Below are 26,912 nucleotides of genomic sequence, written 5' to 3'. Positions count from 1 at the left end.
AATGAAAAAAACCTAGCAGAAAACGGAATATAAAATTCATCATATTTTTATCAATTTCCTGACTCATTCTTGGTATGAGTTTCCTTTATTGCTAAATAAAAAGTTTAAAGAAATTATCTATTCAGTCATTTCCAATCCTCAAAAATATATTTCTTCCAGAAAAAAAATGAATGGTAAGCCCTCTTCTCTAGTCAAATTTAATTTGAACATGCGATTTGACTTTGGCAAAAATTTTAGAATGACAGATAAGCAGAAATTTAGGGGGAAAGGTCATGTGATTATAATTTATTAATCTAGATATTTTATTAATTGAAGTATAGTTGATTAACAATGTCATGTTAATTTCTGGTGTACAGTAAAAGTGATTCTTTCCTATTATAGTTTATCACAGGATATTGAATATAGTTCCCTGTGCTATATAGTAGGACATTGTTGTTTACCTACTGTATATATAGTAGTTTGTATCTGCTAATCCCAAACTCCTAATTTATCCCTCCCTCATATAGATATTTTGTTTCTTCTTCCTAGCTTAGTCTGATGCTTGGTCATTTCAATAGCTCTTAATTTTTAATCTACCCCTGATTCTGTGACGTTTTAAAGACAGACTAATAACACCCATTTGTCATACCTTGGATTTGGTATTTCTCCAAGAATTTCATCTAATTTGTCAATGAAATTAATAAAATTAGACAATCCTTTTATATGTGTCCTTAAAGGATCAGATGGTGATGGTGCATATCCTTTCCCTCCAAGCTCTATTGTTCTAATAAATGATGTAGCCACCTATGAATTAAAACAAATAATTTGGTTATGTTTAATGATTTAGTAAGTTAAAACTACACCTTATTTTATGAAGCTAGGCACATTTACATATTTCTAGGTACACAGGTAAAGAGAAGCACTTTTTATAACTCATGCCACATTTTCATTCAGAAGCAAATAATCAAAGAAACAACTGTTATGTAGAATTCATGCCAGCAAGGGTGATGGCAACACAGGTGGAGACTGAGACTGAGGAGCCAAGTTAGAGACAAATTAAGGGCGTAAGAATATGTTCATAAGAGTATATCATTGTTGGGAATTCCCTGGTGGTCCAGTGGTCAGGACTCTGCACTTCCACTGCAGGGGGCTCCGGTTCGATCCCTGGTTGGGGTACTACGATCCCGCAAGCCGCACAGCATGGCCATAAAAAAAGAGTATATCACTGTCTATAGACAGTGGTATTCTATAAAAAATAAATACATTCTTAAATAGACTGACTACTGGCTACTGGAATTGTTATATGGAACAAACGGATTTTTCTGTGTCAATTGTGTTGATTTATCAAAGTTGAACAATTAATTCAACTCTTCCAAGCCTTAGCTTCTTTATTTGTAAAATAAAGGTTTAGACTAGATAATCACTAAGCCCCATCTAGCTTGCACATTTTTGGATCATTTGATCATGTGTAGTTCAAAAGGTCTTGCCTTTACAATGATAAAAATACATATATATAATATGATGGCTATACATTAGGCCATCTCCATCAAAGACAAAATGTTCTAAAGCTGTATTTTCCAAAGCATATCCTAAGAAAGGAAAAATCTATGAAATTTAAATAATCTGGGGAAAGTTCCATGGTTAAATAACTTAGGAAATGACAGGTTAAATAACAAGGTTAACTTAAGCAGGTTTCTTTATGGTAGGACTTCTTGGAAGAAGTATACATGCATTACATATATCCAGTAAGAGTATACACGATTTCCAACTTTTTGCCCTTGGAAACATTTATTCAAAGAGCATTGAACAGGCAGTTTTGCCTCTGGAAATAATTTATTCAAGGAGAATCTAACAGGGTTAGCACTCCGCAGAACACATGTAGGGAAACACAGCTTTAGAGAAATTCTCCCTTATGAACTATATATATAGTAAAATATACAGTAAAAAACAAAACTACCATGGATTTTCAAATACATGACATAGAACACATATTCACAATTTAAAAGTTGCTCTGTCATAGTTAAAAGAATTCTATATTAAGGTACATGGATCCACTGTTCAGAGAGTCTTTAAAATAAATATTGAAAAGGTAACATGTCCATACCAAAAAGATAGACATCTGTTTCTCTCGAGCAGCATGTTTCAAATCAGTGAAGGCTTCTCTTCCAAGTCCTCTATCAGGAATATTGAGAATATGAGCCAGAGCCAAGTCGTTCTTTGAATTCACCAGCAGGTTTAAATATGAGTAGATAATTTTCTTTGCTAGTAACTGTACCTGTACAATAAAATATTTTCTTTATTGAAGATTTCTAAATTCATAAATAATCTTTTTATTTATTTATTTTTTATTGAAGTATAAGTGATTTACAATGCTGTGCCAATCTCTGCTGTGCAGCAAAGTGACTCAGTTATACACACATAAACATTCTTTCATATTCTTTTCCATTATGGTTTATCACAGGATATTGAATATAGTTCCCCATGCTATACAGTAGGACCTTGTTGTTTATCGATTCTAAATGTAATAGTTTGCATCTACCAACCCCAAACTCCCAGTCCATCCCTCTCCCCCCACCACCCTTGGCAACCACAAGTCTGTTCTCTATGAGTCGGTTTTTGTTTTGCAGATAAACTTATTTGTGCCATATTTTAGATTTCACATATAAGTGATATAATACGGTATTCATCTTTCTCTTTCTGACTTACTTCACTTAGTATGATAATCTCTAGTTGCATCCATGTTGCTGCAAATGGCATTATTTCATTATTTTTTATGGTTGAGTAGTATTCCATCGTATACATATACCACATCTTTATCCATTCACCTGTCAATGGACATTTAGGTTGTTTCCATATTTTGGCTATTGTGAACAGTGCTTCTATGAATATAGGGGCACATGTATCTTTCTGAACTATAGCTTTGACCAGGTATATTCCCAGGAGTGGGATTGCTGGATCATATGGTAACTCTATTTTCAGCTTTCTGAGGAGCCTCCATACTGTTTTCCATAGTGGCTGTACCAACTTACATTCCCACCAACAGTGTTGTAGGGTTCCCTTTTCTCCACACCCTCTCCAGCATTTGTTATTTGTAGACTTTTTAATGATGCCCATTCTGACCAGTGTGAGGTGGTACCTCATTGGAGTTGTTTTTTTTTTTAACATCTTTATTGGAGTATAATTGCTTTACAATGGTGTGTTAGTTTCTGCTTTATAACAGAGTGAATCAGCTATATATATATCCCCATAACTCTTCTCTCTTGCATCTCCCTCCCTCCCACCCTCCTTATCCCACCCCCTAGGTGGTCACAAAGCACAGACCTGATCTCCCTGTGCTATGCAGCTGCTTCCCACTAGCTATCAATTTTACATTTGGTAGTATATATAAGTCCATGCCACTCTCTCACTTCGTCCCAGCTTACCCTTCCCCCTCCCCGTGTCCTCAAGTCCATTCTCTAGTAGGTCTGCATCTTTATTCCTGTCCTGCCCCTAGGTTCTTCAGAACGTTTTTTTTTTTTTTAGATTCCATATATATGTGTTAGCATATGGTATTTGTTTTTCTCTTTCTGACTTACTTCACTCTGTATGACAGACTCTAGGTCCATCCACCTCACTACAAATAGTTCAATTTCGTTTCTTTTTATGGCTGAGTGATATTCCATTGTATATATGTGCCACATCTTCTTTATCCATTCATCTGTCGATGGACACTTAGGTTGCTTCCATGTCCTGGCTATTGTAAATAGAGCTGCAATGAACATTATGGTACACGACTCTTTTTGAATTATGGTTTTCTCAGGGTATATGCCCAGTAGTGGGATTGCTGGGTCATATGGTAGTTCTGTTTTTAGTTTTTTAAGGAACCTCCATACTGTTCTCCATAGTGGCTGTATCAATTTACATTCCCACCAACAGTGCCAGAGGGTTCCCTTTTCTCCACACCCTCTCCAGCATTTATTGTTTGTAGATTTTTTGATGATGGCCATTCTGACTGGTATGAGTTGATACCTCATTGTAGTTTTGATTTGCGTTTCTCTAATAATTTAGTGATGCTGGTCATCTTTTCAAGTAACTACTTGAAGATCTTCTTTGGAGAAATGTCTAGTAAGCTCTTCTGCCCATTTTTCGATTGGGTTGTTTATTTTTTTGTTGTTGAGTTGTATGAGCTGTTTATATATTTTGGAGATTAAGCCCTTGCCTGTCGTATCATTTGCAAATATTTTCTCCCATTCCAACAATCTTTTTTTAATACGCAGCAAAAATACTTATGATCATTCAATGACAGTATCTCACTCAGCTCTTTGGGAAAAGAGAATTGTCATATAAACCAAAAGTTTGGGTTGAACAATGAACATATCCTGGCTCGTGAAACCAACTTGCCATCAATGAGAATCTATAAGTAAATAACAACTATCATAATTGTTGGAAAATGTCTCTTAGAAAATGATATAAAAGATACAGCTGCATTTCTGATGAGACCTGATCTCATTTCCCTACATACATTTGCCACTAAATAATCACTAACAATGAAGCTCCCTGAAGCGTAGGGAATGGGCCAAGTGCCACTATTTGGTCCCATACCCATGTCTCTTTACAGGGCAAGATATAAGGGCTGAAGTTAAATTGTTAAATTTCTGAAGAATTACTAGATACTGACTTTCACAATACCAAATAACCAACTAAGAATTAAAATAAAGAGATTCAACCAAATGTTAGCAAATAATAGCAAGTAGTTGACGTTGACATTAACTGGCCTAAAACAGAGCTATAGACTGTTCAAACACAAGATAAGTAACATTTGTGAGAACTTGATAGGGGCAATAGTTCTTTCATATATACGGCACTTGTCCTTCACAGTCAAGTGATAAACCAGGGTATTCAATGATCTTTTTCTTAAAATTAGCTAACTATAGCTTTTCAAAGCCTTGCAACTTCTAGTATTACAGAAATGATACTGTGAACTCCCACAGGTAATCACTACAAAATATTAGGTAAAATTTTTAAAACATAACTATGTAAAGACACTGGAAAGCATCCAAAAAGCAGACACAAGCTGGAGGAGAATTTAATGTTAGAAGAACTGCAACAAGGAGGGTAAGAATTGCAAGTTTGTGCTTATTCAAGTCCCTACAACTTCCAGTAAAGGAGGGGATGCAACTTATCATGAGAATCCCTTAAATAACAAACATTAAATATTAAATAAAAAATTTTAAATAGTATTTAAAGACACTGGTAAGTGTCCAAAAAATAGAGGCTGGAGGAACATTTAGTTTTAAAAGAACTGCAATAAGAAGGGTATGAATTAAGTTTGTAGTTTACTGGCCCAAGTTTCATGACTATAGAAGTGACTAAAGGTGCCAGAGATTAGAATTCAGAGCTGGGAAAACAGCTAGAAATTTAAAGGAGGAATTCCTAGAAACAATTGAGAGCATAAATATCCAAAACCCCTCGCTGACAGCAAAACTATGCAAGCATGGGGAAGATTCCAGGGGGTCCATCAAAAACACAGACAGAAAACAGAAAGAAATATATTAGAAAGATTGAGCTATAAAGAACCAGAGCTATGCGTCTGAAGGTTTGCTAAACTGAATGCACTCTACAACTGTGTATAGCTTAAGTGGCAGAAAACTGAAGCTGAACAGGCTTGAAATGTTAAGTATACAAAGCCAAAACCTGTCAGAACAACTGGAAAATTCATGAAAATCCCTAGGAAAAAGGAATCCACAGAAATAAGCTCCATATCTCCCCCAAATGCTTGGCTGACTGCCAAATTTGGCAGGCAGAGGGAAGGCTTACAAAAGCCAAGCTAAAAAAATCAGCAAAGGGAAACTATAAGAACAGATATCCAATGCATACCACCAAGGAAACAAACTATGAAGTTGGAATCTAGGCAAGTTACCTGCCTACTAGAAATAAAAACCCATGTTCCTCAGAAGAATATGAGAAAAAACTGGAGTTGCTATAAAATATTACCTGAAATGTCTGGGTTTCATCCAAAAATTACTAGACAGCCAAAGAAAAGGGACTGTGACCCCTTCTTAGGATAAAAAGCAGTCAATAGAAAATGTCACCAAGTGGACCTACATGTTAGATTTATCAGACAGAATATCAAAGCATCTGCTCTAAATATAGTCAAAGAACTAAACTAAAATGTGTTCAATGAATTAAAGGAAACTATGTTATCAGTGACTTAATAGAGGAATGAGAACTGAAAAGTGGACAATATAAAGAGAAAATTCTAGAGATAAAAAGTACAATAACTGAAACAAAATTTGCTTGGTGTGCTCAACAGCAACTTGAAGAAAGTGAAAGAAACTATCAGTGCACATATAGATATACAAATAGAAATTACCAAATCTGAAAAACAAAAGAGAAAAAAAGAAGGAACCAAAGAGATCTGCAGGTCAAATTAAACAAGTCCGACATACATGTAATTGAAATTGCTGCAGAGGAGTGAAAAGAACAGAAAAAATATTTGCTGAAATTATGGCAAAAAGCATCCCAAATTTGGTGGAAAACATCAATTTATAGATCCAAGAAGTTACTCAAGTAGGAAAACACAAAGAAAAGCACTCCTTTACACTTAAACTCTGACATCCAAAGATAAAAAATCTTAAGAGCAGCCAGAGCAAAATGACACATTACATACATAGGAACAATAGTAAGGTCAATAGAACATCAAAAATTAAGTATGTAAGCCAGAAGACAATGAAACAACATATTATATGTGCTGAAAAATGATCTTAAAAATTACTTTACAATTACAATAGTCAAGATAGCACAGTATTGATTTCCTTCCCATGGCAGAAACTTGGAACCCAGGTGATATTCAGTCTTAATTTTCTTATTTCCTTTGAGGCACTAGGGGTGCTTCCCTCTTATTTTCTAATATTGGGTTGGCCAGAAAGTTTGTTCATGTTTTTCTGTACCATCTTACGGACAAACTCGAACGAACTTTTTGGGCAACCCAATAGATACATTAAACAACAGAAAAACATGTTTTTATGAACAAAGACTTCTCACAGGAGTATCCATTTTCTTGAAAACAGCACATAAATCTTGCTGTAAACTGCCAATGTTACAATTTAATTCTACCTTTCTTCTGTGAAAGAAGGAAAAAATATTGCTTATATAATGAGTGTCAGGAAGTTTTCAGGCCCATAAAGAGAAACTTAACCTGTCTCCTTATAAACAGTAATATATAGCATTCTAATATAAAAATATTACAATTTAGTCATTCCCCTAATGAGGGTCATTTAGATTCCTCCAAATTTTATTATAAGCATTGCTGCATGTATATTCTGATACTGATCTCCCTGTATATATGTTGAGTGTTTTTATAGTACTGCTGGGATTATAGAGAATGTACTTTTCTATTATTTTAATACATACTGCCAAGTGTCCTTCACTTGTACCTATTTATACCCCCACCAACAGTGAAGGAGAGTTCCCATTTTCCTATATCCTGGCCAATACTTAATGTTATAAAACTTATAAGTTTTACCTATTTCCTCTCATTACCTGGAAGACTAGGAATCTTTTTTAAAATGTGTTGGCCATCTTTATTTCTTTTCCTGTTAACTGACTGCATGGCTTTCTATTGTGTAATTTGTTTGCTTTTTTCTTATTCATAGTATTTCTTTTTATATTCTAGATTTTAACCCTCATATATTATGCACTGGCAAAGATCTCCTCTCAGTCTGTTTCTTATATTTTACCACTGTTAATAGAATAGGTCAAGAAATTTTTACATTTTGTAATGATCAAATTCATTAATCTCTTCCCTAATTTTTTCTGCTTTCTGGGTCTTAAGAATCCTTCTCAACCTTGAGATTATAAACGTTTCCTTTTAATAAGTGAATATAAATTGTAAAAACAAAACCAAAAAAAGCATAGTATTTACAAAAGGACAGACACTCAGATCAATGAAACAGAATAGAGTCCAGAAAGAGAACACAGATATTGCCATTTGATTTTTGATACAGGTGCAACAGAAGCAATAAAGAAAGGACAGTCTTTACAATAATTGGTGTGGGAGCAACTGGTCATCCATATGCAAAACAAATGAACTTCATCTAAACCTCACACCTTTTATAAAAATTAACTCAAAGTAGATCACAGACCTAAATGTACAGTATAAAATTATAAAACTTTCAGAAGAAAACATAGGAGAATATCTTCATGACTTGGGATTAGGAAGATTTATTAGATATGACAGCAAAAGTACAAAACATAATAGAAAAAAAATGATAAATTGGATTTCATCAAAATTAAATTCCTTGCATGAAATTCTCTCCTTATTCTCACACTCTCAACTACTTTCACCCTGCTCTGGAATCCTGTTTGTTTTTAATTCTTAGATGTTGCTCCCAGAATGTTCACTTGAAATCCTCTCCTTGCCTATTACCCTGGGAAAATAGACTCACAAATGCTAAACTCAACTTATGCTCAAAACTCATGAAATTCATAAGTCTATCAGTGACTGACACCTTAGCTAAAGACCCCATAATTTATCATCTGTAAACTCTAAGAAAATATTTTCCTTATTAAAATTAAGATTTCTTAATATTCTGTCTAATCACATTAAATTAAGAAGCACAAAAGAGAGTTAAAAGGTAGAAATAAAACTTACAAATCAATAGGAAGTCTCTCAGACAGTTATAAAGGAAGTTTCAAGTTCATACACATCTTAAAAGCACTTCTAAAGATAACATGCTTTGGGATTATTTAACTTTCATGTAAAAAACAATTCTTAAAACATGTAAGGCAGTCAGGGTCAATTTAGAAAACCTCAATGGACAGGAAAAGGTTACCTTAAACATGGACTCCAAATAAAATCTAAGCAAAATTCATTAAAACAAAAAGTTTGATATGAATTCTATGAAACTATTTTTCTTAAATATTAAAGATACTAAATGTTACATTTGAAGAGAGGCTCCCTGATTTTCCAGTATAAAGAAGCAATTCACATATTCTCTTTCTTATCAACCTGTTATAACTATGCATATGAACCAATTATAATTCTCTACATAAATATTAATACCTTCTGATACTTTGTCTATTTTATTAATCTTTCTACTATTTTATGAGTGCCCTGAGAGCAAATGATGCATCCTTAGGCCCTAAAAGAATGACTGGCATAAGAGCAGGTAATCAATCCATTCTTATTAATAAGTTCTCAATCAGCATTTGTTCAATGATAAATGAAAGAAAAATTAATACATGTATTTGCCCCTTTTAGATATTTCAAAATTGAAACTATTGATAAAAACTTATTGGGAAGTTGGGATCAAATAAGTGCTCATATATTTTTATTACATTGCCTTAAAAAGAAAAGTACTAAGATACAACTAAATTAAAATCATCTTTAAGATCTGTCCTAAAATGATCAAGGGATCAATCCAAGAAGAAGATATAACATTTGTAAATATTTATGCACCAACCATACAAGGACTTCAATACATAAGGCAAATGCTAACAGCCATAAAAGGGGAAATCGACAGTAACACAATGATACTAGGGGACTATAACACCCCACTTTCACCAATGGACAGATCACTCAAAATGAAAATGAATAAGAAAACACAAGCTTTAATGATACATTAAACAAGATGGACTTAATTGATATTTATAGGACATTCCATCCAAAAAGAACAGAAAACACTTTCTTCTCAAGTGCTCATGGAACATTCTCATGATAAAATATATCGTGGGTCACAAATCATGCCTTGGTAAATTTAAGAAAATTGAAATCGTATCAAGTATGTTTTCCGACCACAACACTATAAGACTACATATCAATTAAGGAAAAAAACGTAAAAAATACAAACACATGGAGGCTAAACAATACATTACTAAATAACGAAGAGATCACTGAAGAAAACAAAGAGGAAATCAAAATATAGCTAGAAACAAATGCCAATGAAAACATGATAACCTAAAACCTATGGGATGCAGCAAAAGCAGTGCTAAGAGGGAAGGTTATAGCAACACATCCTACCTCAAGAAACAAGAAAAATTTCAAATAAACAACTTAATCCTACACCTAAAGAAATTAAGAGAAAGAAGAAAAACAAACCCAAAGTTAGCAGAAGGAAAAAAATCAACAAGATCAGATCAGGGCTTCCCTGGTGGTGCAGTGGATGAGAATCTGCCTGCCAAGGCAGGGGACACGGGTTCGAGCCCTGGTCTGGAAAGCTCGCACATGCCGCGGAGCAACTAGGCCCGTGAGCCACAATTACTGAGCCTGCGTGTCTGGAGCCTGTGCTCCGCAACGAGAGGCCGTGATAGTGAGAGGACCGCACACCGCGATGAAGAGTGGCCCCCGCTTGCCGCAAATAGAGAAAGCCCTCACACAGAAACGAAGACCCAACACAGCCAAAAATAAATAAACGAATGAATAAATTAAAAAAAAAAAAATGTGGCTTCCCTGGTGGCACAGTGTCCGCCTTCCGATGCAGCGGACAAGGGTTCGTGCCCTGGTCCGGGAAGATCCCACATGCCGCAGAGTGGCTAGGCCTGTGAGCCATGGCCGCTGAGCCTGCACGTCCGGAGCCTGTACTCTTGAACAGGACAGGCCATAACACTGAGAGGCCCGCATACCGCAAAAAAAAAAAAGATCAGATGAGAAATAAATGAAAAAGAGAAGAACTACAATCCTGCAGCCTGTGGAACACAAAACACATTCAAAGAAAGATAGACAAGATGAAAAGGCAGAGGCCTATCTACCAGATGAAGGAACAAGATAAAACCCCAGAAAACTAACTAAATGAAGTGGAGATTGGCAACCTTCCAGAAAAAGAATTCAGAATAATGATAGTAAAGATGATCCAGGACCTTGGAAAAAGAATGGAGGCAAAGATCGAGAAGATGCAAGAAATGTTTAACAAAGACCTACAAGAATTAGAGAACAAATTACCAGAGATGAACAATACAGTAACTGACATGAAAAATACACTCGAAGGAATCAACAGCAGAATAACTGAGGCAGAAGAACGGATAAGGGACCTGGAAGACAGAATGGTGGAATTCACTGCTGCGGAACAGAATAAAGAAAAAAGAATGATGAAAAGAAATGAAGACAGCCTAAGAGACCTCTGGGACAACACTAAACACAACAACATTTGCATTATAGGGGTCCCAAAAGGAGAAGAGAGAGAGAAAGGATCCGAGAAAATATTTGAAGAGATTATAATAAAAAAATTCCCTAACATGAGAAAGAAAGTAGCCACCCAAGTCCAGGAAGCGCAGAGTCCAATACAGGATAAACACAAGGAGAAACACGCCGAGACACATAGTAATCAAATTGGCAAAAATTAAAGACAAAGAAAAATTATTGAAAGCAGCAAGAGAAAAACAGCAAATAACATACAAGGGAACTCCCATAAGGTTAACAGCTGATTTCTCAGCAGAAACTCTACAAGCCAGAAGGGAGTGGCATGATATACTTAAAGTGATGAAAGGGAAAAACCTACAACCAAGATTACTCTACCCAGCAAGGATCTCATTCAGATTCGATGGAGAAATCAAAAGCTTTACAGACAAGCAAAAGCTCAGAGAATTCAGCACCACCAAACCAGCTCTACAACAAATGCTAAAGGAACTTCTTTAAGTGGGAAACACAAGAGAAGAAAAGGACCTACAAGAACAAACCCAAAACAAAAAGACAATGGTCATAGGAACATACATATCGAAAATTATCTTAAACGTGAATGGATTAAGTGCTCCAACAAAAAAGACACAGGCTTGCTGAATGGATACAAAAACAAGACACATACAGATGCTGTCTATAAGAGACCCACTTCAGACCTAGTGACACATACAGACTGAAAGTGAGGGGATGGAAAAAGATAACTCCATGCAAATGGAAAACAAAAGAAAGCTGGAGTAGCAATATTCATAACAGATAAAATAGACGTTAAAATAAAGAATGTTACAAGAGACAAGGAAGGACACTATATAATGATAAAGAGGTCAATCCAAGAAGAAGATATAACAATTATAAATATACATGCACCCAACATAGGAGCACCTCAATACATAAGGCAACTGCAAACAGCTATAAAAGAGGAAATCAACAGTAACACAATAATAGTGGGGGAGTTTAACACCTCACTTATACCAATGGACAGATCATCCAGACAGAAAATTAATAAGGAAACACAAGCTTTAAATGACAAAATAGACCAAATAGATTTCATTGATATTTATAGAACATTCCATCTAAAAACAGCAGATTACACTTTCTTCTCAAGTGCGCATGGAACATTCTCCAGGATAGACCACATGTTGGGTAACAGATCAAGCCTCAGTAAATTTAAGAAAATTAAAATCATACCAAGCATCTTTCTGACCACAACGCTATGAGATAAGAAATGAATTACAGGGAAAAAAACATAAAAAACACACACACACATGGAGGCTAAACAATACATTACTAAATAACCAAGAGATCACTGAAGAAATCAAAGAGGAAATCAAAAAATACCTAGAGACAAATGACAATGAAAACACGACAATCCAAAACCTATGGGATGCAGCAAAAGCAGTTCTAAGAGGGACGTTTATAGCTATACAAGCCTACCTCAAGACACAAGAAAAATCTCAAATAAACAATCTAACCTTACCCCTAAAGGAACTAGAGAAAGAACAAACAAAACCCAAAGTTAGCAGAAGGAAAGAAATCATAAAGATCAGAGCAGAAATAAATGAAATACAAACAAAGAAAACAATAGCAAAGGTCAATAAAACTAAAAGCTGGTTCTTTGAGAAGATAAACAAAACTGATAAACCATTAGACAAACTCATCAGAAAAAGAGGGAGAGGACTCAAATCAATAAAATTAGAATTGAAAAAGGAGAAGTTACAACAGACACCACAGAAATACAAAGCATCCTAAGGGACTACTACAAGCAACTCTATGCCAATATAATGGACAACCTGGAAGAAATGGAGAAATTCTTAGAAAGGTATAACCTTCCAAGACTGAACCAGGAAGAAGTAGAAAATATGAAAAGACCAATCACAAGTAATGAAATTAAAACTGTGATTAAAAATCTTCCAACAAACAAAAGTCCAGGACCAAATGGCTTCACAGGTGAATTCTATGAAACATTTAGAGAAGAGCTAACACCCATCCTTCTCAAACTCTTCCAAAAACTTGTGGATTAAGGAACACACCCAAACTCATTCTATGAGGCCACCATCACCCTGATACCAAAACCAGGGAAAGATACTACAAAAAAACAAAATTACAGACTAATATCACTGACGAATATAGATGCAAAGATTCTCAAGAAAATACTAGCGAGCAGAATCCAACAACACATTAAAAGGATCATACACCATGATCAAGTGGGATTTACCCCAGGATGCAAGGATTCTTCAATATACGCAAATCAATCAATGTGATACACCATATTAACAAATTGAAGAATAAAAACCATATGATCATCTCAGTAGATGCAGAAAAAGCTTTTGACAAAATTCAACACCCATTTATGATAAAAACTCTCCAGAAAGTGGGCATAGAGGGAACCTATCTCAACATAATAAAGGCCATATATGACAAACCCACAGCAAACATCATTCTCAATGGTGAAAAACTGAAAGCATTTCCTCTAAGATCAGGAACAAGACAAGGTTGCTCACTCTCACCACTATTATTCAACATAGTTTTGGAAGTCCTAGCCACGGCAATCAGAGAAGAAAAAGAAATAAAAGGACTACAAATTGGAAAAGAAGTAAAACTGTCACTGTTTGCAGATGACATGATACTATACATAGAGAATCCTAAATATGCCACCAGAAAACTTCTAGAGCTAATCAATGAATTTGGTAAAGTTGCAGGATACAAACTTCATGCACAGAAATCTCTTACATTCCTATACACTAATGATGAAAAATCTGAAAGAGAAATTAAGGAAACACGCCCATTTACCATTGCGACAAAAAGAATAAAATACCTAGGATTAAACCTACCTAGGGAGACAAAAGACCTGTATGCAGAAAACTGTAAGACACTGATGAAAGAAATTAAAGATGATACCAACAGATGGAGAGATATACCATGTTCTTGGATTGGAAGAATCAATATTGTGAAAATGACTGTACTACCCAAAGCAATCTACAGACTCAATGCAATTCCTATCAAATTACCAATGGCATTTTTTACATAACTAGAACAAAAAATCTTAAAATTTGTATGGAGACACAAAAGACCCTGAATAGCCAAAGCAGTCTTGAGGGAAGAAAACGGAGCTGGAGGAATCAGACTCCCTGACTTAAGACTATACTATAAAGCTACAGTAATCAAGACAATATGGTACTGGCAAAAACAGAAACATAGATCAATGGAACAAGAAAGAAAGCCCAGAGATAAATGCACGCACCTATGGTCAACTTATCTATGACACAGGAGGCAAGGATATACAATGGGGAAAAGACAGTCTCTTCAATACATGGTGCTGGTAAAACTGGACAGCTACATGTAAAAGAATGAAATTAGAACACTCCCTAACACCATACAATAAAATAAACTCAAAATGGATTCGAGACCTAAATATAAGACCGGACACTATACGTCTTAGAAGAAAACATAGGAAGAACACTCTTTGACATAAATCACAGCAAGATCTTTTTTGATCCACCTCCTAGAGTAATGGAAATAAAAACAAAAATAAACAAATGGGACCTAATGAAACTTCAAAACCTTTGTACAGCAATGGAAACCATAAACAAGATGAAAAGACAACTCTCAAAATGGGAGAAAATATTTGCAAACGAATCAACGGACAAAGGATTAATCTTCAAACTACGTAAACAGCTCATATAGATCAATATTAAAGAAACAAACAACTCAATCCAAAAATGGGCAGAAAACCTAAATAGACATTTCTCCAAGGAAGACATACAGATGGCCAAGAAACACATGAAAAGCTGCTCAACATCACTAATTATTAGATAAATGCAAATCAAAACTACAATGAGGCAACACCTCACACCAGTCAGAATGGGCATCATCAGATAATCTACAGACCAGAAATGCTGGAGAGGGTGTGGAGAAAAGGAAACCCTCTTGCACTGTTGGTGAGAATGTAAATTGATACCGCCACTATGGAGAACAGTATGGAGGTTCCTTAAATACTAAAAATAGAATTACCATATGATCTAGCATTCTCACTACTGGGCATATACCCAGAGAAAACCATAATTCAAAAAGACACATGGGACTTCCCTGGTGGCGCAGTGGTTGAGAGTCCACCTGACGATGCAGGGGACACGGGTTCATGCCCCAGCCTGGGAAAATCCCACATGCCGCGGAGTGGCTAGGCCCGTGAACCATGGCCACTGAGCCTGCGCCTCCAGGGCCTGTTCTCCGCAATGGGAGAGGCCACAACAGTGAGAGGCCTGCATACCGCCAAAAAAAAAAAAAAAAAAGACACATGGACCCCAATGTTCACTGTAGCACTATTTACAATAGCCAGGTCATGGAAGCAACCTAAATGCCCATCGACAGATGAATGGATAAAGAAGTTGTGGTATATATATACAATGGAATATTACTCAGCCATGAAAAGGAACGAAATTGGGTCATTTGTTGAGACGTGGATGGATCTAGAGACTGTCATACAGAGTGAAGTAAGTCAGAAAGAGAAAAACAAATATCGTATATTAACGCATGTATGTGGAACCTAGAAAAATGGTACAGATGAACTGCTTTGCAGGGCAGAAGTTGAGACACAAATGTAGAGAACAAACGTATGGACACCAAGGGGTAAAACCGCGGTGGGGTGTGGATGGTGGTGTGCTGAATTGGGCCACTGGGAAAGAAGGAAAGAAAGAAAAGAAAAGAAAGAGAAAGAGAGAGAGAAGGAGGGACAGAGGGAGGAAGGAAGGGAGAAAGAAAGAAAGAAGTCTTCTAGTAGTGAGTTGAATACCTGGGGACGCACAAAAATCTTTAAGAACCCTAGGTTACCATTAATGCTACAGAGACAGAGTAATAAATGAAATGTTTTTCAGCATTTTTTGAAAGTTGTTTCTTCTTCTTTAAATAAGTAGTATATTACTCTCTGGGGACTCAACTTAGCCTCATACTACTCCTGAAACTGGAAGATTATTTTATACGGTAGAACATACTACTGCTAATATTAAGTATTATTGTTGTTATTGTTATTACTATTATTATTAATAGTAGTAGGAGGTTACTTTTCATCATTAAAGTGCTTTCACATATATTTTTTAAAAAAAGATCTGTCCTAAAATTTTATAAAGTAAGGTATAACATAGTTTTCTGCTTTATTTCAAAAGTCCTTTTATCTTTACTTTCACAGTAAATCACAATACTTCATGTGAATCTATAATACAAAGTTTCCATTTTAACCTAACAGTGCAACAGTCTGTCTAAAACATACAGGAAGCGTGACACAATTTCCCAAAAATCAAAGCAGAGGAAAGAGATATTCACGTTGTAATCAGAAATTCCTTTACTCTTTTTACATTTAATTTCAGGCAATCTCTTTCACTGTGCTTTTGCTGTCCAGAAATAATGAGAGTTTACTAATATGTATATGTCTGATCCTTATTGGGTACAAGACCAGGGCTTAAACTCCCACATCTACAACTTGTTCTTAAAGGCTAGCAAATAGTGTCCTTCTGATCTGTGATGTTAGGCAAACATCAGGGAAAAACATCTTGGAGTCCTCACAGTTAGAGTGTTTCTTTTAACTCATGGCTGCAATTGGAAATCTATCCCTATCATTATGGTCAGATAACATGGCAGTTATGGTTTCCCTGCTCTTGTATTTGCAAGTGGGTTTTAAAGAGGCTCTCTGGAAAAGCATTCCACATAAATACAGTTATGATGTCCAGAAGCAAGGGCTTAAATTGAAAAAATCCACAATATTGAAGCTTTTACCCAGATACCAAAAATAAAGATACTGTTCCATTTATCTGTTTAATAAACTGATTCTATCCATACCACAAAATATTTGCAATGTTTCTTTAGAAGTTGAACAATTTTATTTAAGCTTTTTGACAACTTCAAGTTGCTTTTACTAACTCTTAACTATTACTAAAATGCATATGTTCAATCTCAATTTGAATAAAGTCAGTTTTTCTAAATTGATATTAAAATTTATACAAGTATTGTTTTTATTTGTCAACACATAAATTCTTACATATAATGAACAAACAAGATTGGACTAGAACTAATATACTCGTAGAATTTTTTTATTTAACTGATGATTTTCTTTTGGGGCCTTTATTCTGTTTTTCCCTTCATTACTTCAGAATTTCTAAAGCAATAGATTAGTACCTCAGGGGAAAATAAAATAAAGTAAAATAAAATAAGGAAACAAAAATATTGTTTCTCCAGTCCATTTCATTCATCTACTTGAGAAGCTGGTGTGACATTAGTAAGCATTTGGTGATCAAAATATATCTTTTTACGACTGTAGCCCAAAAAGTCACTTAGGAATTTTAACAGAAATAAAATACTTTGCAAAAGAAAAATCAGAAGTCCGCAAGTAACAGAAAAATGGTTGAGAGGATAGCTGCTATTTTAATAGTCCTCATAAAATCTAATCCATCAGCTAACTGGTAGATAAAATTCTCTTAGAAAATATAATCCAAGAAGGCAAAAGATAAAAAGTAGAGGATTAACATGACGAAACTACCATTGTTTGTTAAATGAGAAAACTATATGCTTACAGTGAAGACCCTTCAGTTTCTATATACTATAATTCTTTTTCATGGCTATCCCTTTAGGATTTTTTTAATCATAAAATAAGTTTATTGATGACAACTTTATATAGTTTACTGCCGGTATTTGATGTTACAAACATTAGGGTGTCTGAGATATGCAGGATCCTTATATCAGTATGTAACTGGGGACTTCCCCGGTGGCACAGTGGTTAAGAATCCGCCTGCCAATGCAGGAGACACGGGTTTGATCCCTGGTCCAGGAAGATCCCACATGCCGAGGAGCAACTAAGCCCGTGCACCACAACTACTGAGCCTGCGCTCTACAGCCCATGAGCCACAACTACTGAGCCCACATGCCACAACTATTGAAGCCCGCACGCCTAGGGCCTGTGGTCCACAATGAGAAGCCACTTCAATGAGAAGCCCGTGCACCACAATGAAGTGTAGCCCCCGCTCTCTGCAACTAGAGAAAGCCCACACCCAGCAACGAAGACTGAATGCAGCCAAAAATAAATAAATAAATGCAACTGACATAAACCCCATTATTTGAGCTCTCTTAATTGCTTCTGTAATTTCTTTTTGTTTCTTCCACAAAGACCTATTATGTTCCCTTCCATAAATTCATCTTATAAATGGAAAAATAAACTGAGAAAAAAGCTGTACATTCTTTTAATCTAACCATGTTCCACACAAGATACATTTTCTATGAGGCTCCTTATAAGGATTTTTCCATTGGAATGGGCAGGTCCTCATTCCTGGTTATTTAGGTCATTTTAAATGTACAAATTAGTTCATTCCTCTTAAATGAAAGGCACAATAACAATTATTGTTTCCTCCCTGTAGCCTATAAGAATGTACTCCTAAAAAAAAAAAAAAAAGAGTGTACTCCTTAAGTATCACTGAGAAAAGACCACGCAATTTGGTAAATATCTTGTCAAGGTAGGAAAAACAAACAATGAGAATGTAAGCAATAAATGAATGTAAAGCAACAGAAAGTAGTTAAAATCACTAAAAGAAACCATGCCTAAGCAGGAAACAACCAAAGGTGGGCTTGGGATACTTTTCTTGTACCAGAAAAGAGGTAAGTGCTCAAAAGTCTAATAGGGCATGTAAAAAAGATACAGAAGCCAGATTAAAGGGACCCCTACATTTTAGCATCAAAGATTAATGACAAATTGATTTTAAAACTCTGAATAAATAAAAATCCATGAGTCCATAGTAATGTAAACACACATAAAAAGAGAAACATAAACAGAAATAAAAACATCTAATTTTCTTCCTATAAGTAATTATTACACTAACTCCTAAACTGGTAATTAAACAGAAAGAATTAAGTAGTGACCCTGCCATTTTTAGGGAACTGTACTTCATCCTAGTTAATAAGATAAAGCTCTTCTTTACTGAGAAATGGCAGCAAATTAGTATAAAGACATGATAGAGTTGGAAAGTAACCATTCTGCAAACTCTAAAGAAATAACTGATTCAGACAAGGATCATCAGTGCATGCTCAAAACCATTCGGTGAAAGGTTGCTGGGAAACAGGATATTTACAGAGTTAGAGTATCACTAGATCTTTTTTGACAGCAAAAGAAAAACTACATCTTTATATTGGAAAGACCTCACAAGTTCAGGACAACTTCAGTTTGTGTATCCTAGTGTGATACAAAATGAAATACTCAGCATCAGTTATAAAGTATTTCATAGATTACATTGCTCAGTCTAAGCAAGCTTTTAGATGTTTCCAGTTTATTGGAAATAGAGGAACAAGTTAAATAATACCAGTAGGAACTCAACAGATAAATAACAAGAGAAAAAAAACCTGAGGAGAATTCTAAAAGACTCTAAAGAGACATAAAGCCCATTACAGGGACAAGTGGAGAAATTTGAATAGGGAAAATAGTAAATGAATGATATTAGGGAATACTTCAGTTTTCTTATATATGATAATGGTATTGTGGTTCTGTCCTTATTTTCAGGAAGTGATATGCTGAAGAATCTTAGGGATTAACTGTCATGGCATCAGCAATTTAACTTTAAAACAGGACAGAAAAAACATTAGATGCACATATAAGCTACATTATTAAGTCTAAGAAGTATGTATACAAGTATTTGACAGTAGTGATCAAATATATTTTTAAAAGTGCAATCTGGGGAATTCCCTGGCAGTCTAGTGGTTAGGACTCCACGCTTTCACTGCCAAGGGCTGGGGTTCAATCCCTGGTTGAGGAACTAAGATCCCACAAGCCACGCTGTGAGGCCAAAAAAAAAAAAAAAAAAAAAAGAATTGCAATCTGTAGAGCACGGGACTTACGGAAGAATCTACCTTAGCAATGCTTCCAGAAAATGGAGAAAGTGATTCATCAAATGCATTAACTTATTGAAGCATTTGACTTGGAAGTAGGCATGTTCTAGATGTTTTACATAACATAGTTTTATTTTTTTGAATTTAATTTTAGTTTTTTATACAGCAGGTTCCTATTAGTCATCCATTTTATACACATTAGTGTATACATGTCAATCCCAATCGCCCAATTCATCACACCACCCCCCAACTTCCCCCCTTGGTGTCCATACGTTTGTTCTCTACATCTGTGTCTCAATTTCTCACCCGCAAACCAGTTCATCTGTACCATTTTTCTAGGTTCTACATACATGTGTTAATATAAGATTTTTGTTTTTTTCTTTCTGACTTACTTCACTCTGTATGACAGTCTCTAGATCCATCCATGTCTCAACAAATGACCCAATTTCGTTCATTTTTATGGCTGAGTAATATTCCATTGTATATATGTACCACAACTTCTTTAGCCATTCGTCTGTCAATGGGCATTTAAGTTGCTTCCATGACCTGGCTATTGTAAACACTGCTGCAATGAACATTGGAGTGCATGTGTCTTTTTGAATTATGGTTATCTCTGGGTATATGCCCAGTAGTGGGAATGCTGGATCATATGGTAATTCTGTTTTTAGTTTTTAAAGGAACCTCCATACTGTTCTCCATAGTGGCGGTATCAATTTACATTCCCACCAACAGTACAAGAGGGTTCCCTTTTATCCACACCCTCTCCAGCATTTGTTGTTTGTAGATTTTCTGATGATGCCCATTCTAACTGGTGTGAGGTGATGCCTCATTGTAGTTTTGATTTGCATTTCTCTAACAATTAGTGATGCTGAGCAGCTTTTCATGTGCTTCTTGGCCATCTGTAAGTCTTCTTTGGAGAAATGTCTATTTAGGTCTTCTGCCCATTTTTGGATTGGGTTGTTTGTTTCTTTAATAATGAGCTGCATGAGCTGTTTATATATTTTGGAGATTAATCCTTTGTCCGTTGATTCGTTTGCAAATACTTTCTCCCATTTTGACGGTTGTCTTTTCGTCTTCTTTATGGTTTCCTTTGCTGTGCAAAAGCTTTGAAGTTTCATTAGGTCCCATTTGTTTATTTTTGTGTTTATTTCCATTACTCTAGGAGGTGGATCAAAAAAGATCTTGCTGTGATTTATGTCAAAGAGTGTTCTTCCTATGCTTTCTTCTAAGAGGTGTATAGTGTCCGGTCTTATATTTAGGTCTCGAATCCATTTTGAGTTTATTTTTGTGTATGGTGTTAGGGAGTGTTAAAATTTCATTCTTTTACATGTAGCTGTGCAGTTTTCCGAGGACCACTTATTGAAGAGACTGTCTTTTCTCCATTGTATATCCTTGCCGCCTTTCTCATAGATCAGTTGACCATAAGTGCGTTGGGTTACCTCTGGGCATTCTATCCTGTTCCATTGATCTATGTTTCTGTTTTTGTGCCAGTACCATATTGTCTTGATTACTGTAGCTTCATAGTATAGTCTTAAGTCAGGGAGTCTGATTCCTCCAGCTCCGTTTTTTTCACTCAAGACTGCTTTGGCTATTCGGGGTCTTTTGTGTCTCCATACAAACTTTAAGATTTTTTGTTCTAGTTCCGTAAAAAATGCCATTGGTAATTTGATAGGGATTGCATTGAGTCTGTAGATTGTTTTGAGTAGTATAGTCATTTTCACAATATTGATTCTTCCAATCCAAGAACATGGTATATCTCTCCATCTGTTGGTATCATCTTTAATTTCTTTCATTAGTGTCTTATAGTTTTCTGCATACAGGTCTTTTGTCTCCCTAGGTAGGTTTAATCCTAGGTATTTTATTCTTTTTGTTGCAATGGTATATGGGTGTGTTTCCTTAATTTCTCTTTCAGATTTTTCATCATTAGTGTATAGGAATGCAAGAGATTTCTGTGCATGAAGTTTGTATCCTGCAACTTTACCAAATTCATTGATTAGCTCTAGAAGTTTTCTGGTGGCATATTTAGGATTCTCTATGTATAGTATCATGTCATCTGCAAACAGTGACAGTTTTACTTCTTTTCCAATTTGTAGTCCTTTTATTTCTTTTTCTTCTCTGATTGCCGTGGCTAGGACTTCCAAAACTATGTTGAATAATAGTGGTGAGAGTGAGCAACCTTGTCTTGTTCCTGATCTTAGAGGAAATGCTTTCAGTTTTTCACCATTGAGAATGATGTTTGCTGTGGGTTTGTCATATATGGCCTTTATTATGTTGAGATAGGTTCCCTCTATGCCCACTTTCTGGAGAGTTTTTATCATAAATGGGTGTTGAATTTTGTCAAAAGCTTTTTCTGCATCTACTGAGATGATCATATGGTTTTTATTCTTCAATTTGTTAATATGATGCATCACATTGATTGACTTGCGTATATTGAAGAATCCTTGCATCCCAGGGTAAATCCCACTTGATCATGGTATATGATCCTTTTAATGTGTTGTTGGATTCTGTTTGCTAGTATTTTGTTGAGGATTTTTGCATCTATATTCATCAATGATATTGGTCTGTAATTTTGTTTTTTTGTAGTATCTTTCCCTGGTTTTGGTATCAGGGTGATGGTGGCCTCATAGAATGAGTTTGGGAGTGTTCCTTAATCCGCAAGTTTTTGGAAGAGTTTGAGAAGGATGGGTTTTAGCTCTTCTCTAAATGTTTCATAGAATTCACCTGTGAAGCCATCTGGTCCTGGACTTTTGTTTGTTGGAAGATTTTTAATCACAGTTTTAATTTCATTACTTGTGATTAGTCTGTTCATATTTTCTACTTCTTCCTGGTTCAGGCTTGGGAGGTTATACCTTTCTAAGAATATGTCCATTTCTTCCAGGTTGTCCATTTTATTAGCATAGAGTTGCTTGTAGTAGTCTCTCAGGATGCTTTGTATTTCTGCGGTGTCTGTTGTAACTTCTCCTTTTTCATTTCTAATTTTATTCATTTGCGTCCTCTCCCTTTTTCTTGATGAGTCTGGCTAAAGGTTTATCAATTTTGTTTATCTGCTCAAAGAACCAGCTTTTAGTTTTATTGACCTTTGCTATTGTTTTCTTTGTTTGTATTTCATTTATTTCTGCTCTGATCTTTATGATTTCTTTCCTTCTACTAACTTTGGGTTTCGTTTGTTCTTCTTTCTCTAGTTCCTTTAGGTGTAAGGTTAGATTGTTTATTTGAGATTTTTTTTGTTTCTTGAGGTAGGCTTGTATAACTATAAACTTCCCTCTTAGAACTGCCTTTGCTGCATCCCACAGCAGCAGATCATTGTGTTTTGTCATTTGTCTCTAGGTATTTTTAATTCCCTCTTTGATTTCTTCAGTGAGCACTTGGTTATTTAGTAACATATTTTTTAGCCTCCATGTGTTTGTGTTTTTTACGTTTTTTTCCCTGTAATTGATTGCTAATCTCATAGCATTGTGGTCAGAAAAGATGCTTGATATGATTTCAATTTTCTTAAATTTACTGAGGGTTGATTTGTTACCCAAGATGTGATCTATCCTGGAGAATGTTCCATGCGCACTTGAGAAGAAAGTGTAATCTGCTGTTTTGGGATGGAATGTCCTATAAATATCAATGAAATCTATCTGGTCTATTGTGTTACTTAAAGCTTGTGTTTCCTTATTAATTTTCTGTCTGGATGATCTGTCCATTGGTGTAAGTGAGGTGTTAAAGTCCCCCACTATTATTGTGTTACTGTCGATTTCCTCTTTTACAGCTCTTAGCAGTTGCCTTATGTATTGAGTTGCTCCTATGTTGGGTGCATATATATTTATAATTGTTATATCTTCTTCGATAGATCCCTTGATCTTTATGTAGTGTCCTTCCTTGTCTCTTGTAACATTCTTTATTTTAACGTCTATTTTATCTGATATGAATATTGCTACTCCAGGTTTCTTTTGATTTCCATTTGCATGGAGTATCTTTTTCTATCCCCTCACTTTCAGTCTGTATGTGTCACTAGGTCCGAAGTGGGTCTCTTATAGACAGCATCTGTATGTGTCTTGTTTTTGTATCCATTCAGCAAGCCTGTGTCTTTTGGTTGGAGCACTTAATCCATTCACGTTTAAGATAATTTTCGATATGTATGTTCCTATGACCATTGTCTTTTTGTTTTGGGTTTGTTTTGTAGGTCCTTTTCTTCTCTTGTGTTTCCCACTTAAAGAAGTTCCTTTAGCATTTGTTGTAGAGCTGGTTTGGTGGTGCTGAATTCTTTTAGCTTTTGCTTGTCTGTAAAGCTTTTGATTTCTCCATCGAATCTGAATGAGATCCTTGCTGGGTAGAGTAATCTTGGTTGTAGGTTCTTCCCTTTCATCACTTTAAGTATATCATGCCACTCCCTTCTGGCTTGTAGAGTTTCTGCTGAGAAATCAGCTGTTAACCTTATGGGAGTTCCCTTGTATGTTATTTGCTGTTTTTCTCTTGCTGCTTTCAATAATTTTTCTTTGTCTTTAATTTTTGCCAATTAGATTACTATGTGTCTCGGCGTGTTTCTCCTTGGTTTTATCCTGTATGGGACTCTCTGTGCTTCCTGGATTTGGGTAGCTATTTCCTTTCCCATGTTAGGGGAGTTTCCAACTATAATCTCTTCAAATATTTTCTTGGGTCAGTTCTCTCTCTCTTCTCCTTCTGGGACCCCTATAATGCAAATGTTGTTGCATTTAATGTATCCCAGAGGTCTCTTAGATTGTCTTCATTTCTTTTCATTCTTTTCTCTTTATTCTGTTCTGCAGCAGTGACTTCCACCATTCTGTCTACCAGGTCACTTATCCGTTCTTGCCTCAGTTATTCTGCTATTGATTCCTTCTAGTGTATTTTTCATTTCAATTATTGTATTGTTCATCTCTGTTTGTTCTTCAATTCTTCTAGGTCTTTATTAAACATTTCTTGCATCTTCTCGATCTTTGCCTCCATTCTTTTTCTGAGTTCCTGAATAATCTTCACTATCATTATTCTGAATTCTTTTTCTGGAAGGTTGCCTATCTCTACTTTGTTTAGTTGTTTTTCTGGGGTTTTACCTTGTTCCTTCATCTGGTAGATAGCCCTCTGCCTTTTCATCTTGTCTGTCTTTTTATGAATGTGGTTTTTGCTCCACAGGCTGCAGGATTGTAGTTCTTCTTGCTTCTGCTGTTGCCCTCTGGTGGATGAGGCTGTCTAAGAGTCTTGTGCAAGTTTCCTGATGGGAGGGACTGGTGGTGGGTAGAGCTGGGTGTTTCTCTGGTAGGCAGAGCTCAATAAAACTTTAATCCACTTGCCTGCTGATGGGTGGGGCTGTGTCCCCTCCCTGTTGGTTGTTTGGCCTGAGGTGACCCAACACTGGAGCCTACCCGGGCTCTTTGGTGAGGCTAATGGCAGACTCTGGGAGGGCTCACGCCAAGGAGTACTTCCCAGAACTTCTGCTGCCAGTGTCCTTGTTCTCACGGTGAGACAGAGCCACCCCCCGCCTCTTTGCAAGCGACCCCTCAACACTAGCAAGTAGGTCTGGTTCAGTCTCTGTGGGGTCACTGCTTCTTCCCCTGGGTCCCGATGCAAACACTACTTTGTGTGTGCCCTCCAAGAGTGGAGTCTCCGTTTCCCCTAGTCCTGTCGAAGTTGTACAATTGAATCCCGCTAGCCTTCAAAGTTTGATTCTCTAGGAATTCCTCCTCCCTTTGCCGGACCCCCAGGTTCTGAAGCCTGAAGTGGGGCTCACAACCTTCACTCCAGTGGGTGGACTTCTGTGGTATAAGTGTTCTCCAGTTTGTGGGTCACCCACCCAGCAGGTATGGGATTTGATTTTATTGTGATTGCGCCCCTCCTACCATCTCCTTGTGGCTTCTCCTTTGTCTTTAGATGTGGGGTATCTGTTTTGGTGAGTTCCAGTGTCTTCCTGTTGATGACTGTTCAGCAGTTAGTTGTGATTCCAGTGTTCTCGCAAGAGAGAGTGAGAGCATGTCCTTCTACTCCGCCATCTTGAACCAATCTCATATAACATATTTTTAGATATGCTCTTTCCAGTACTCTTAACCTTTCATCTTGTCAATGGTAATTTTACTAAGAAACTTTCTTAAACACAACTCCCATCGTTAGTGAGGAATTACTACATGTAATTAGGTACCTAGAATAGTGTTCAGCTGAAGGTAACTTATACTAAACCAAACCTGTACTACTTTTCTGTGGTTTGTTTAGACAGCAAATCCTGTTATCAGAACTCATGATGCATCAGCTATTCTACTGCAAAGAGTATAAACAGATTTTTTAAAGAGTGGAGAACAGAACATATTCTCCTAAGAATCAACCATTTAAAATGCTAACTGTGGGACCTCCCTGGTGGCACAGAGGTTAAGAATCTGCCTGCCAATGCAGGGGACATGGGTTCGAGCCCTGGTCTGGGAAGATCCCACATGCTGTGCAGCAACTAAGCCCACGCCCCCCAACTACAGAGCCTGAGCTCTACAGCCCACGTCCCACAACTACTGAACCTGCGTGCCACAACTCCTGCAGCCTGTGTGCCAAGAGCCCATGCTCTGCAACAAGAGAAGCCACCACAATGAGAAGCACACGCACCGCAAGCAAGAGAAGCCCCCACTCACCACAACTAGAGAAAGCCAGTGCGCACAGCAACAAAGACCCAACGCAGCGAAAAATAAATAAATAAATAAGTATATTACTAAATGAAATAAAATAAAATAAAATACTAACTGTGATGTATACCAAATGTAAAAATTCAAAGAACTCTGGCAACCTGTACCAACTTTTCCGATACTTAGTGATACCTATTTTTGCACAGTGCCTGTTACCATGGCCCAAAACCATGAATAAACTGATTATTACCATGCTCTTGGCAGTCTCCAATGTACTACTCTTCACAAATTTTTTTTATTTAAGCAAATTAAAAACTTTTAAAAAATTA

At 36.2% G+C, this 26,912-nt stretch overlaps 1 protein-coding gene across 25 annotated transcripts in view; it reads right to left on the bottom strand.

Moving 5' to 3' along the window:
* PARPBP (PARP1 binding protein) overlaps positions 1-26,912 on the bottom strand; it is a gene marked incomplete at both ends in the record, with an annotated part of 78,793 nt that overhangs the window by 35,289 nt on the left and 16,592 nt on the right. For 16 of the 25 annotated variants that reach the window (XM_082850074.1, XM_082850085.1, XM_082850096.1 and 13 more), the window contains 2 exons: positions 629-783; positions 2,084-2,254. In XM_082850074.1, coding sequence (XP_082706200.1) covers positions 629-783; positions 2,084-2,254 — 326 coding nt within the window. The remainder of the gene's footprint in view (positions 1-628; positions 784-2,083; positions 2,255-26,912) is intronic. The other 9 variants (XM_082850094.1, XM_082850080.1, XM_082850097.1 and 6 more) reach the window with 2 other exon arrangements.

Source organism: Leucopleurus acutus, assembly GCF_964270905.1.
Source record: "Leucopleurus acutus genome assembly, chromosome: 11".
NCBI lineage: Eukaryota > Metazoa > Chordata > Mammalia > Artiodactyla > Delphinidae > Leucopleurus > Leucopleurus acutus.
Note: the sequence above shows the minus strand (reverse complement) of the source record. Positions and strands in the feature narration are given on the sequence as shown.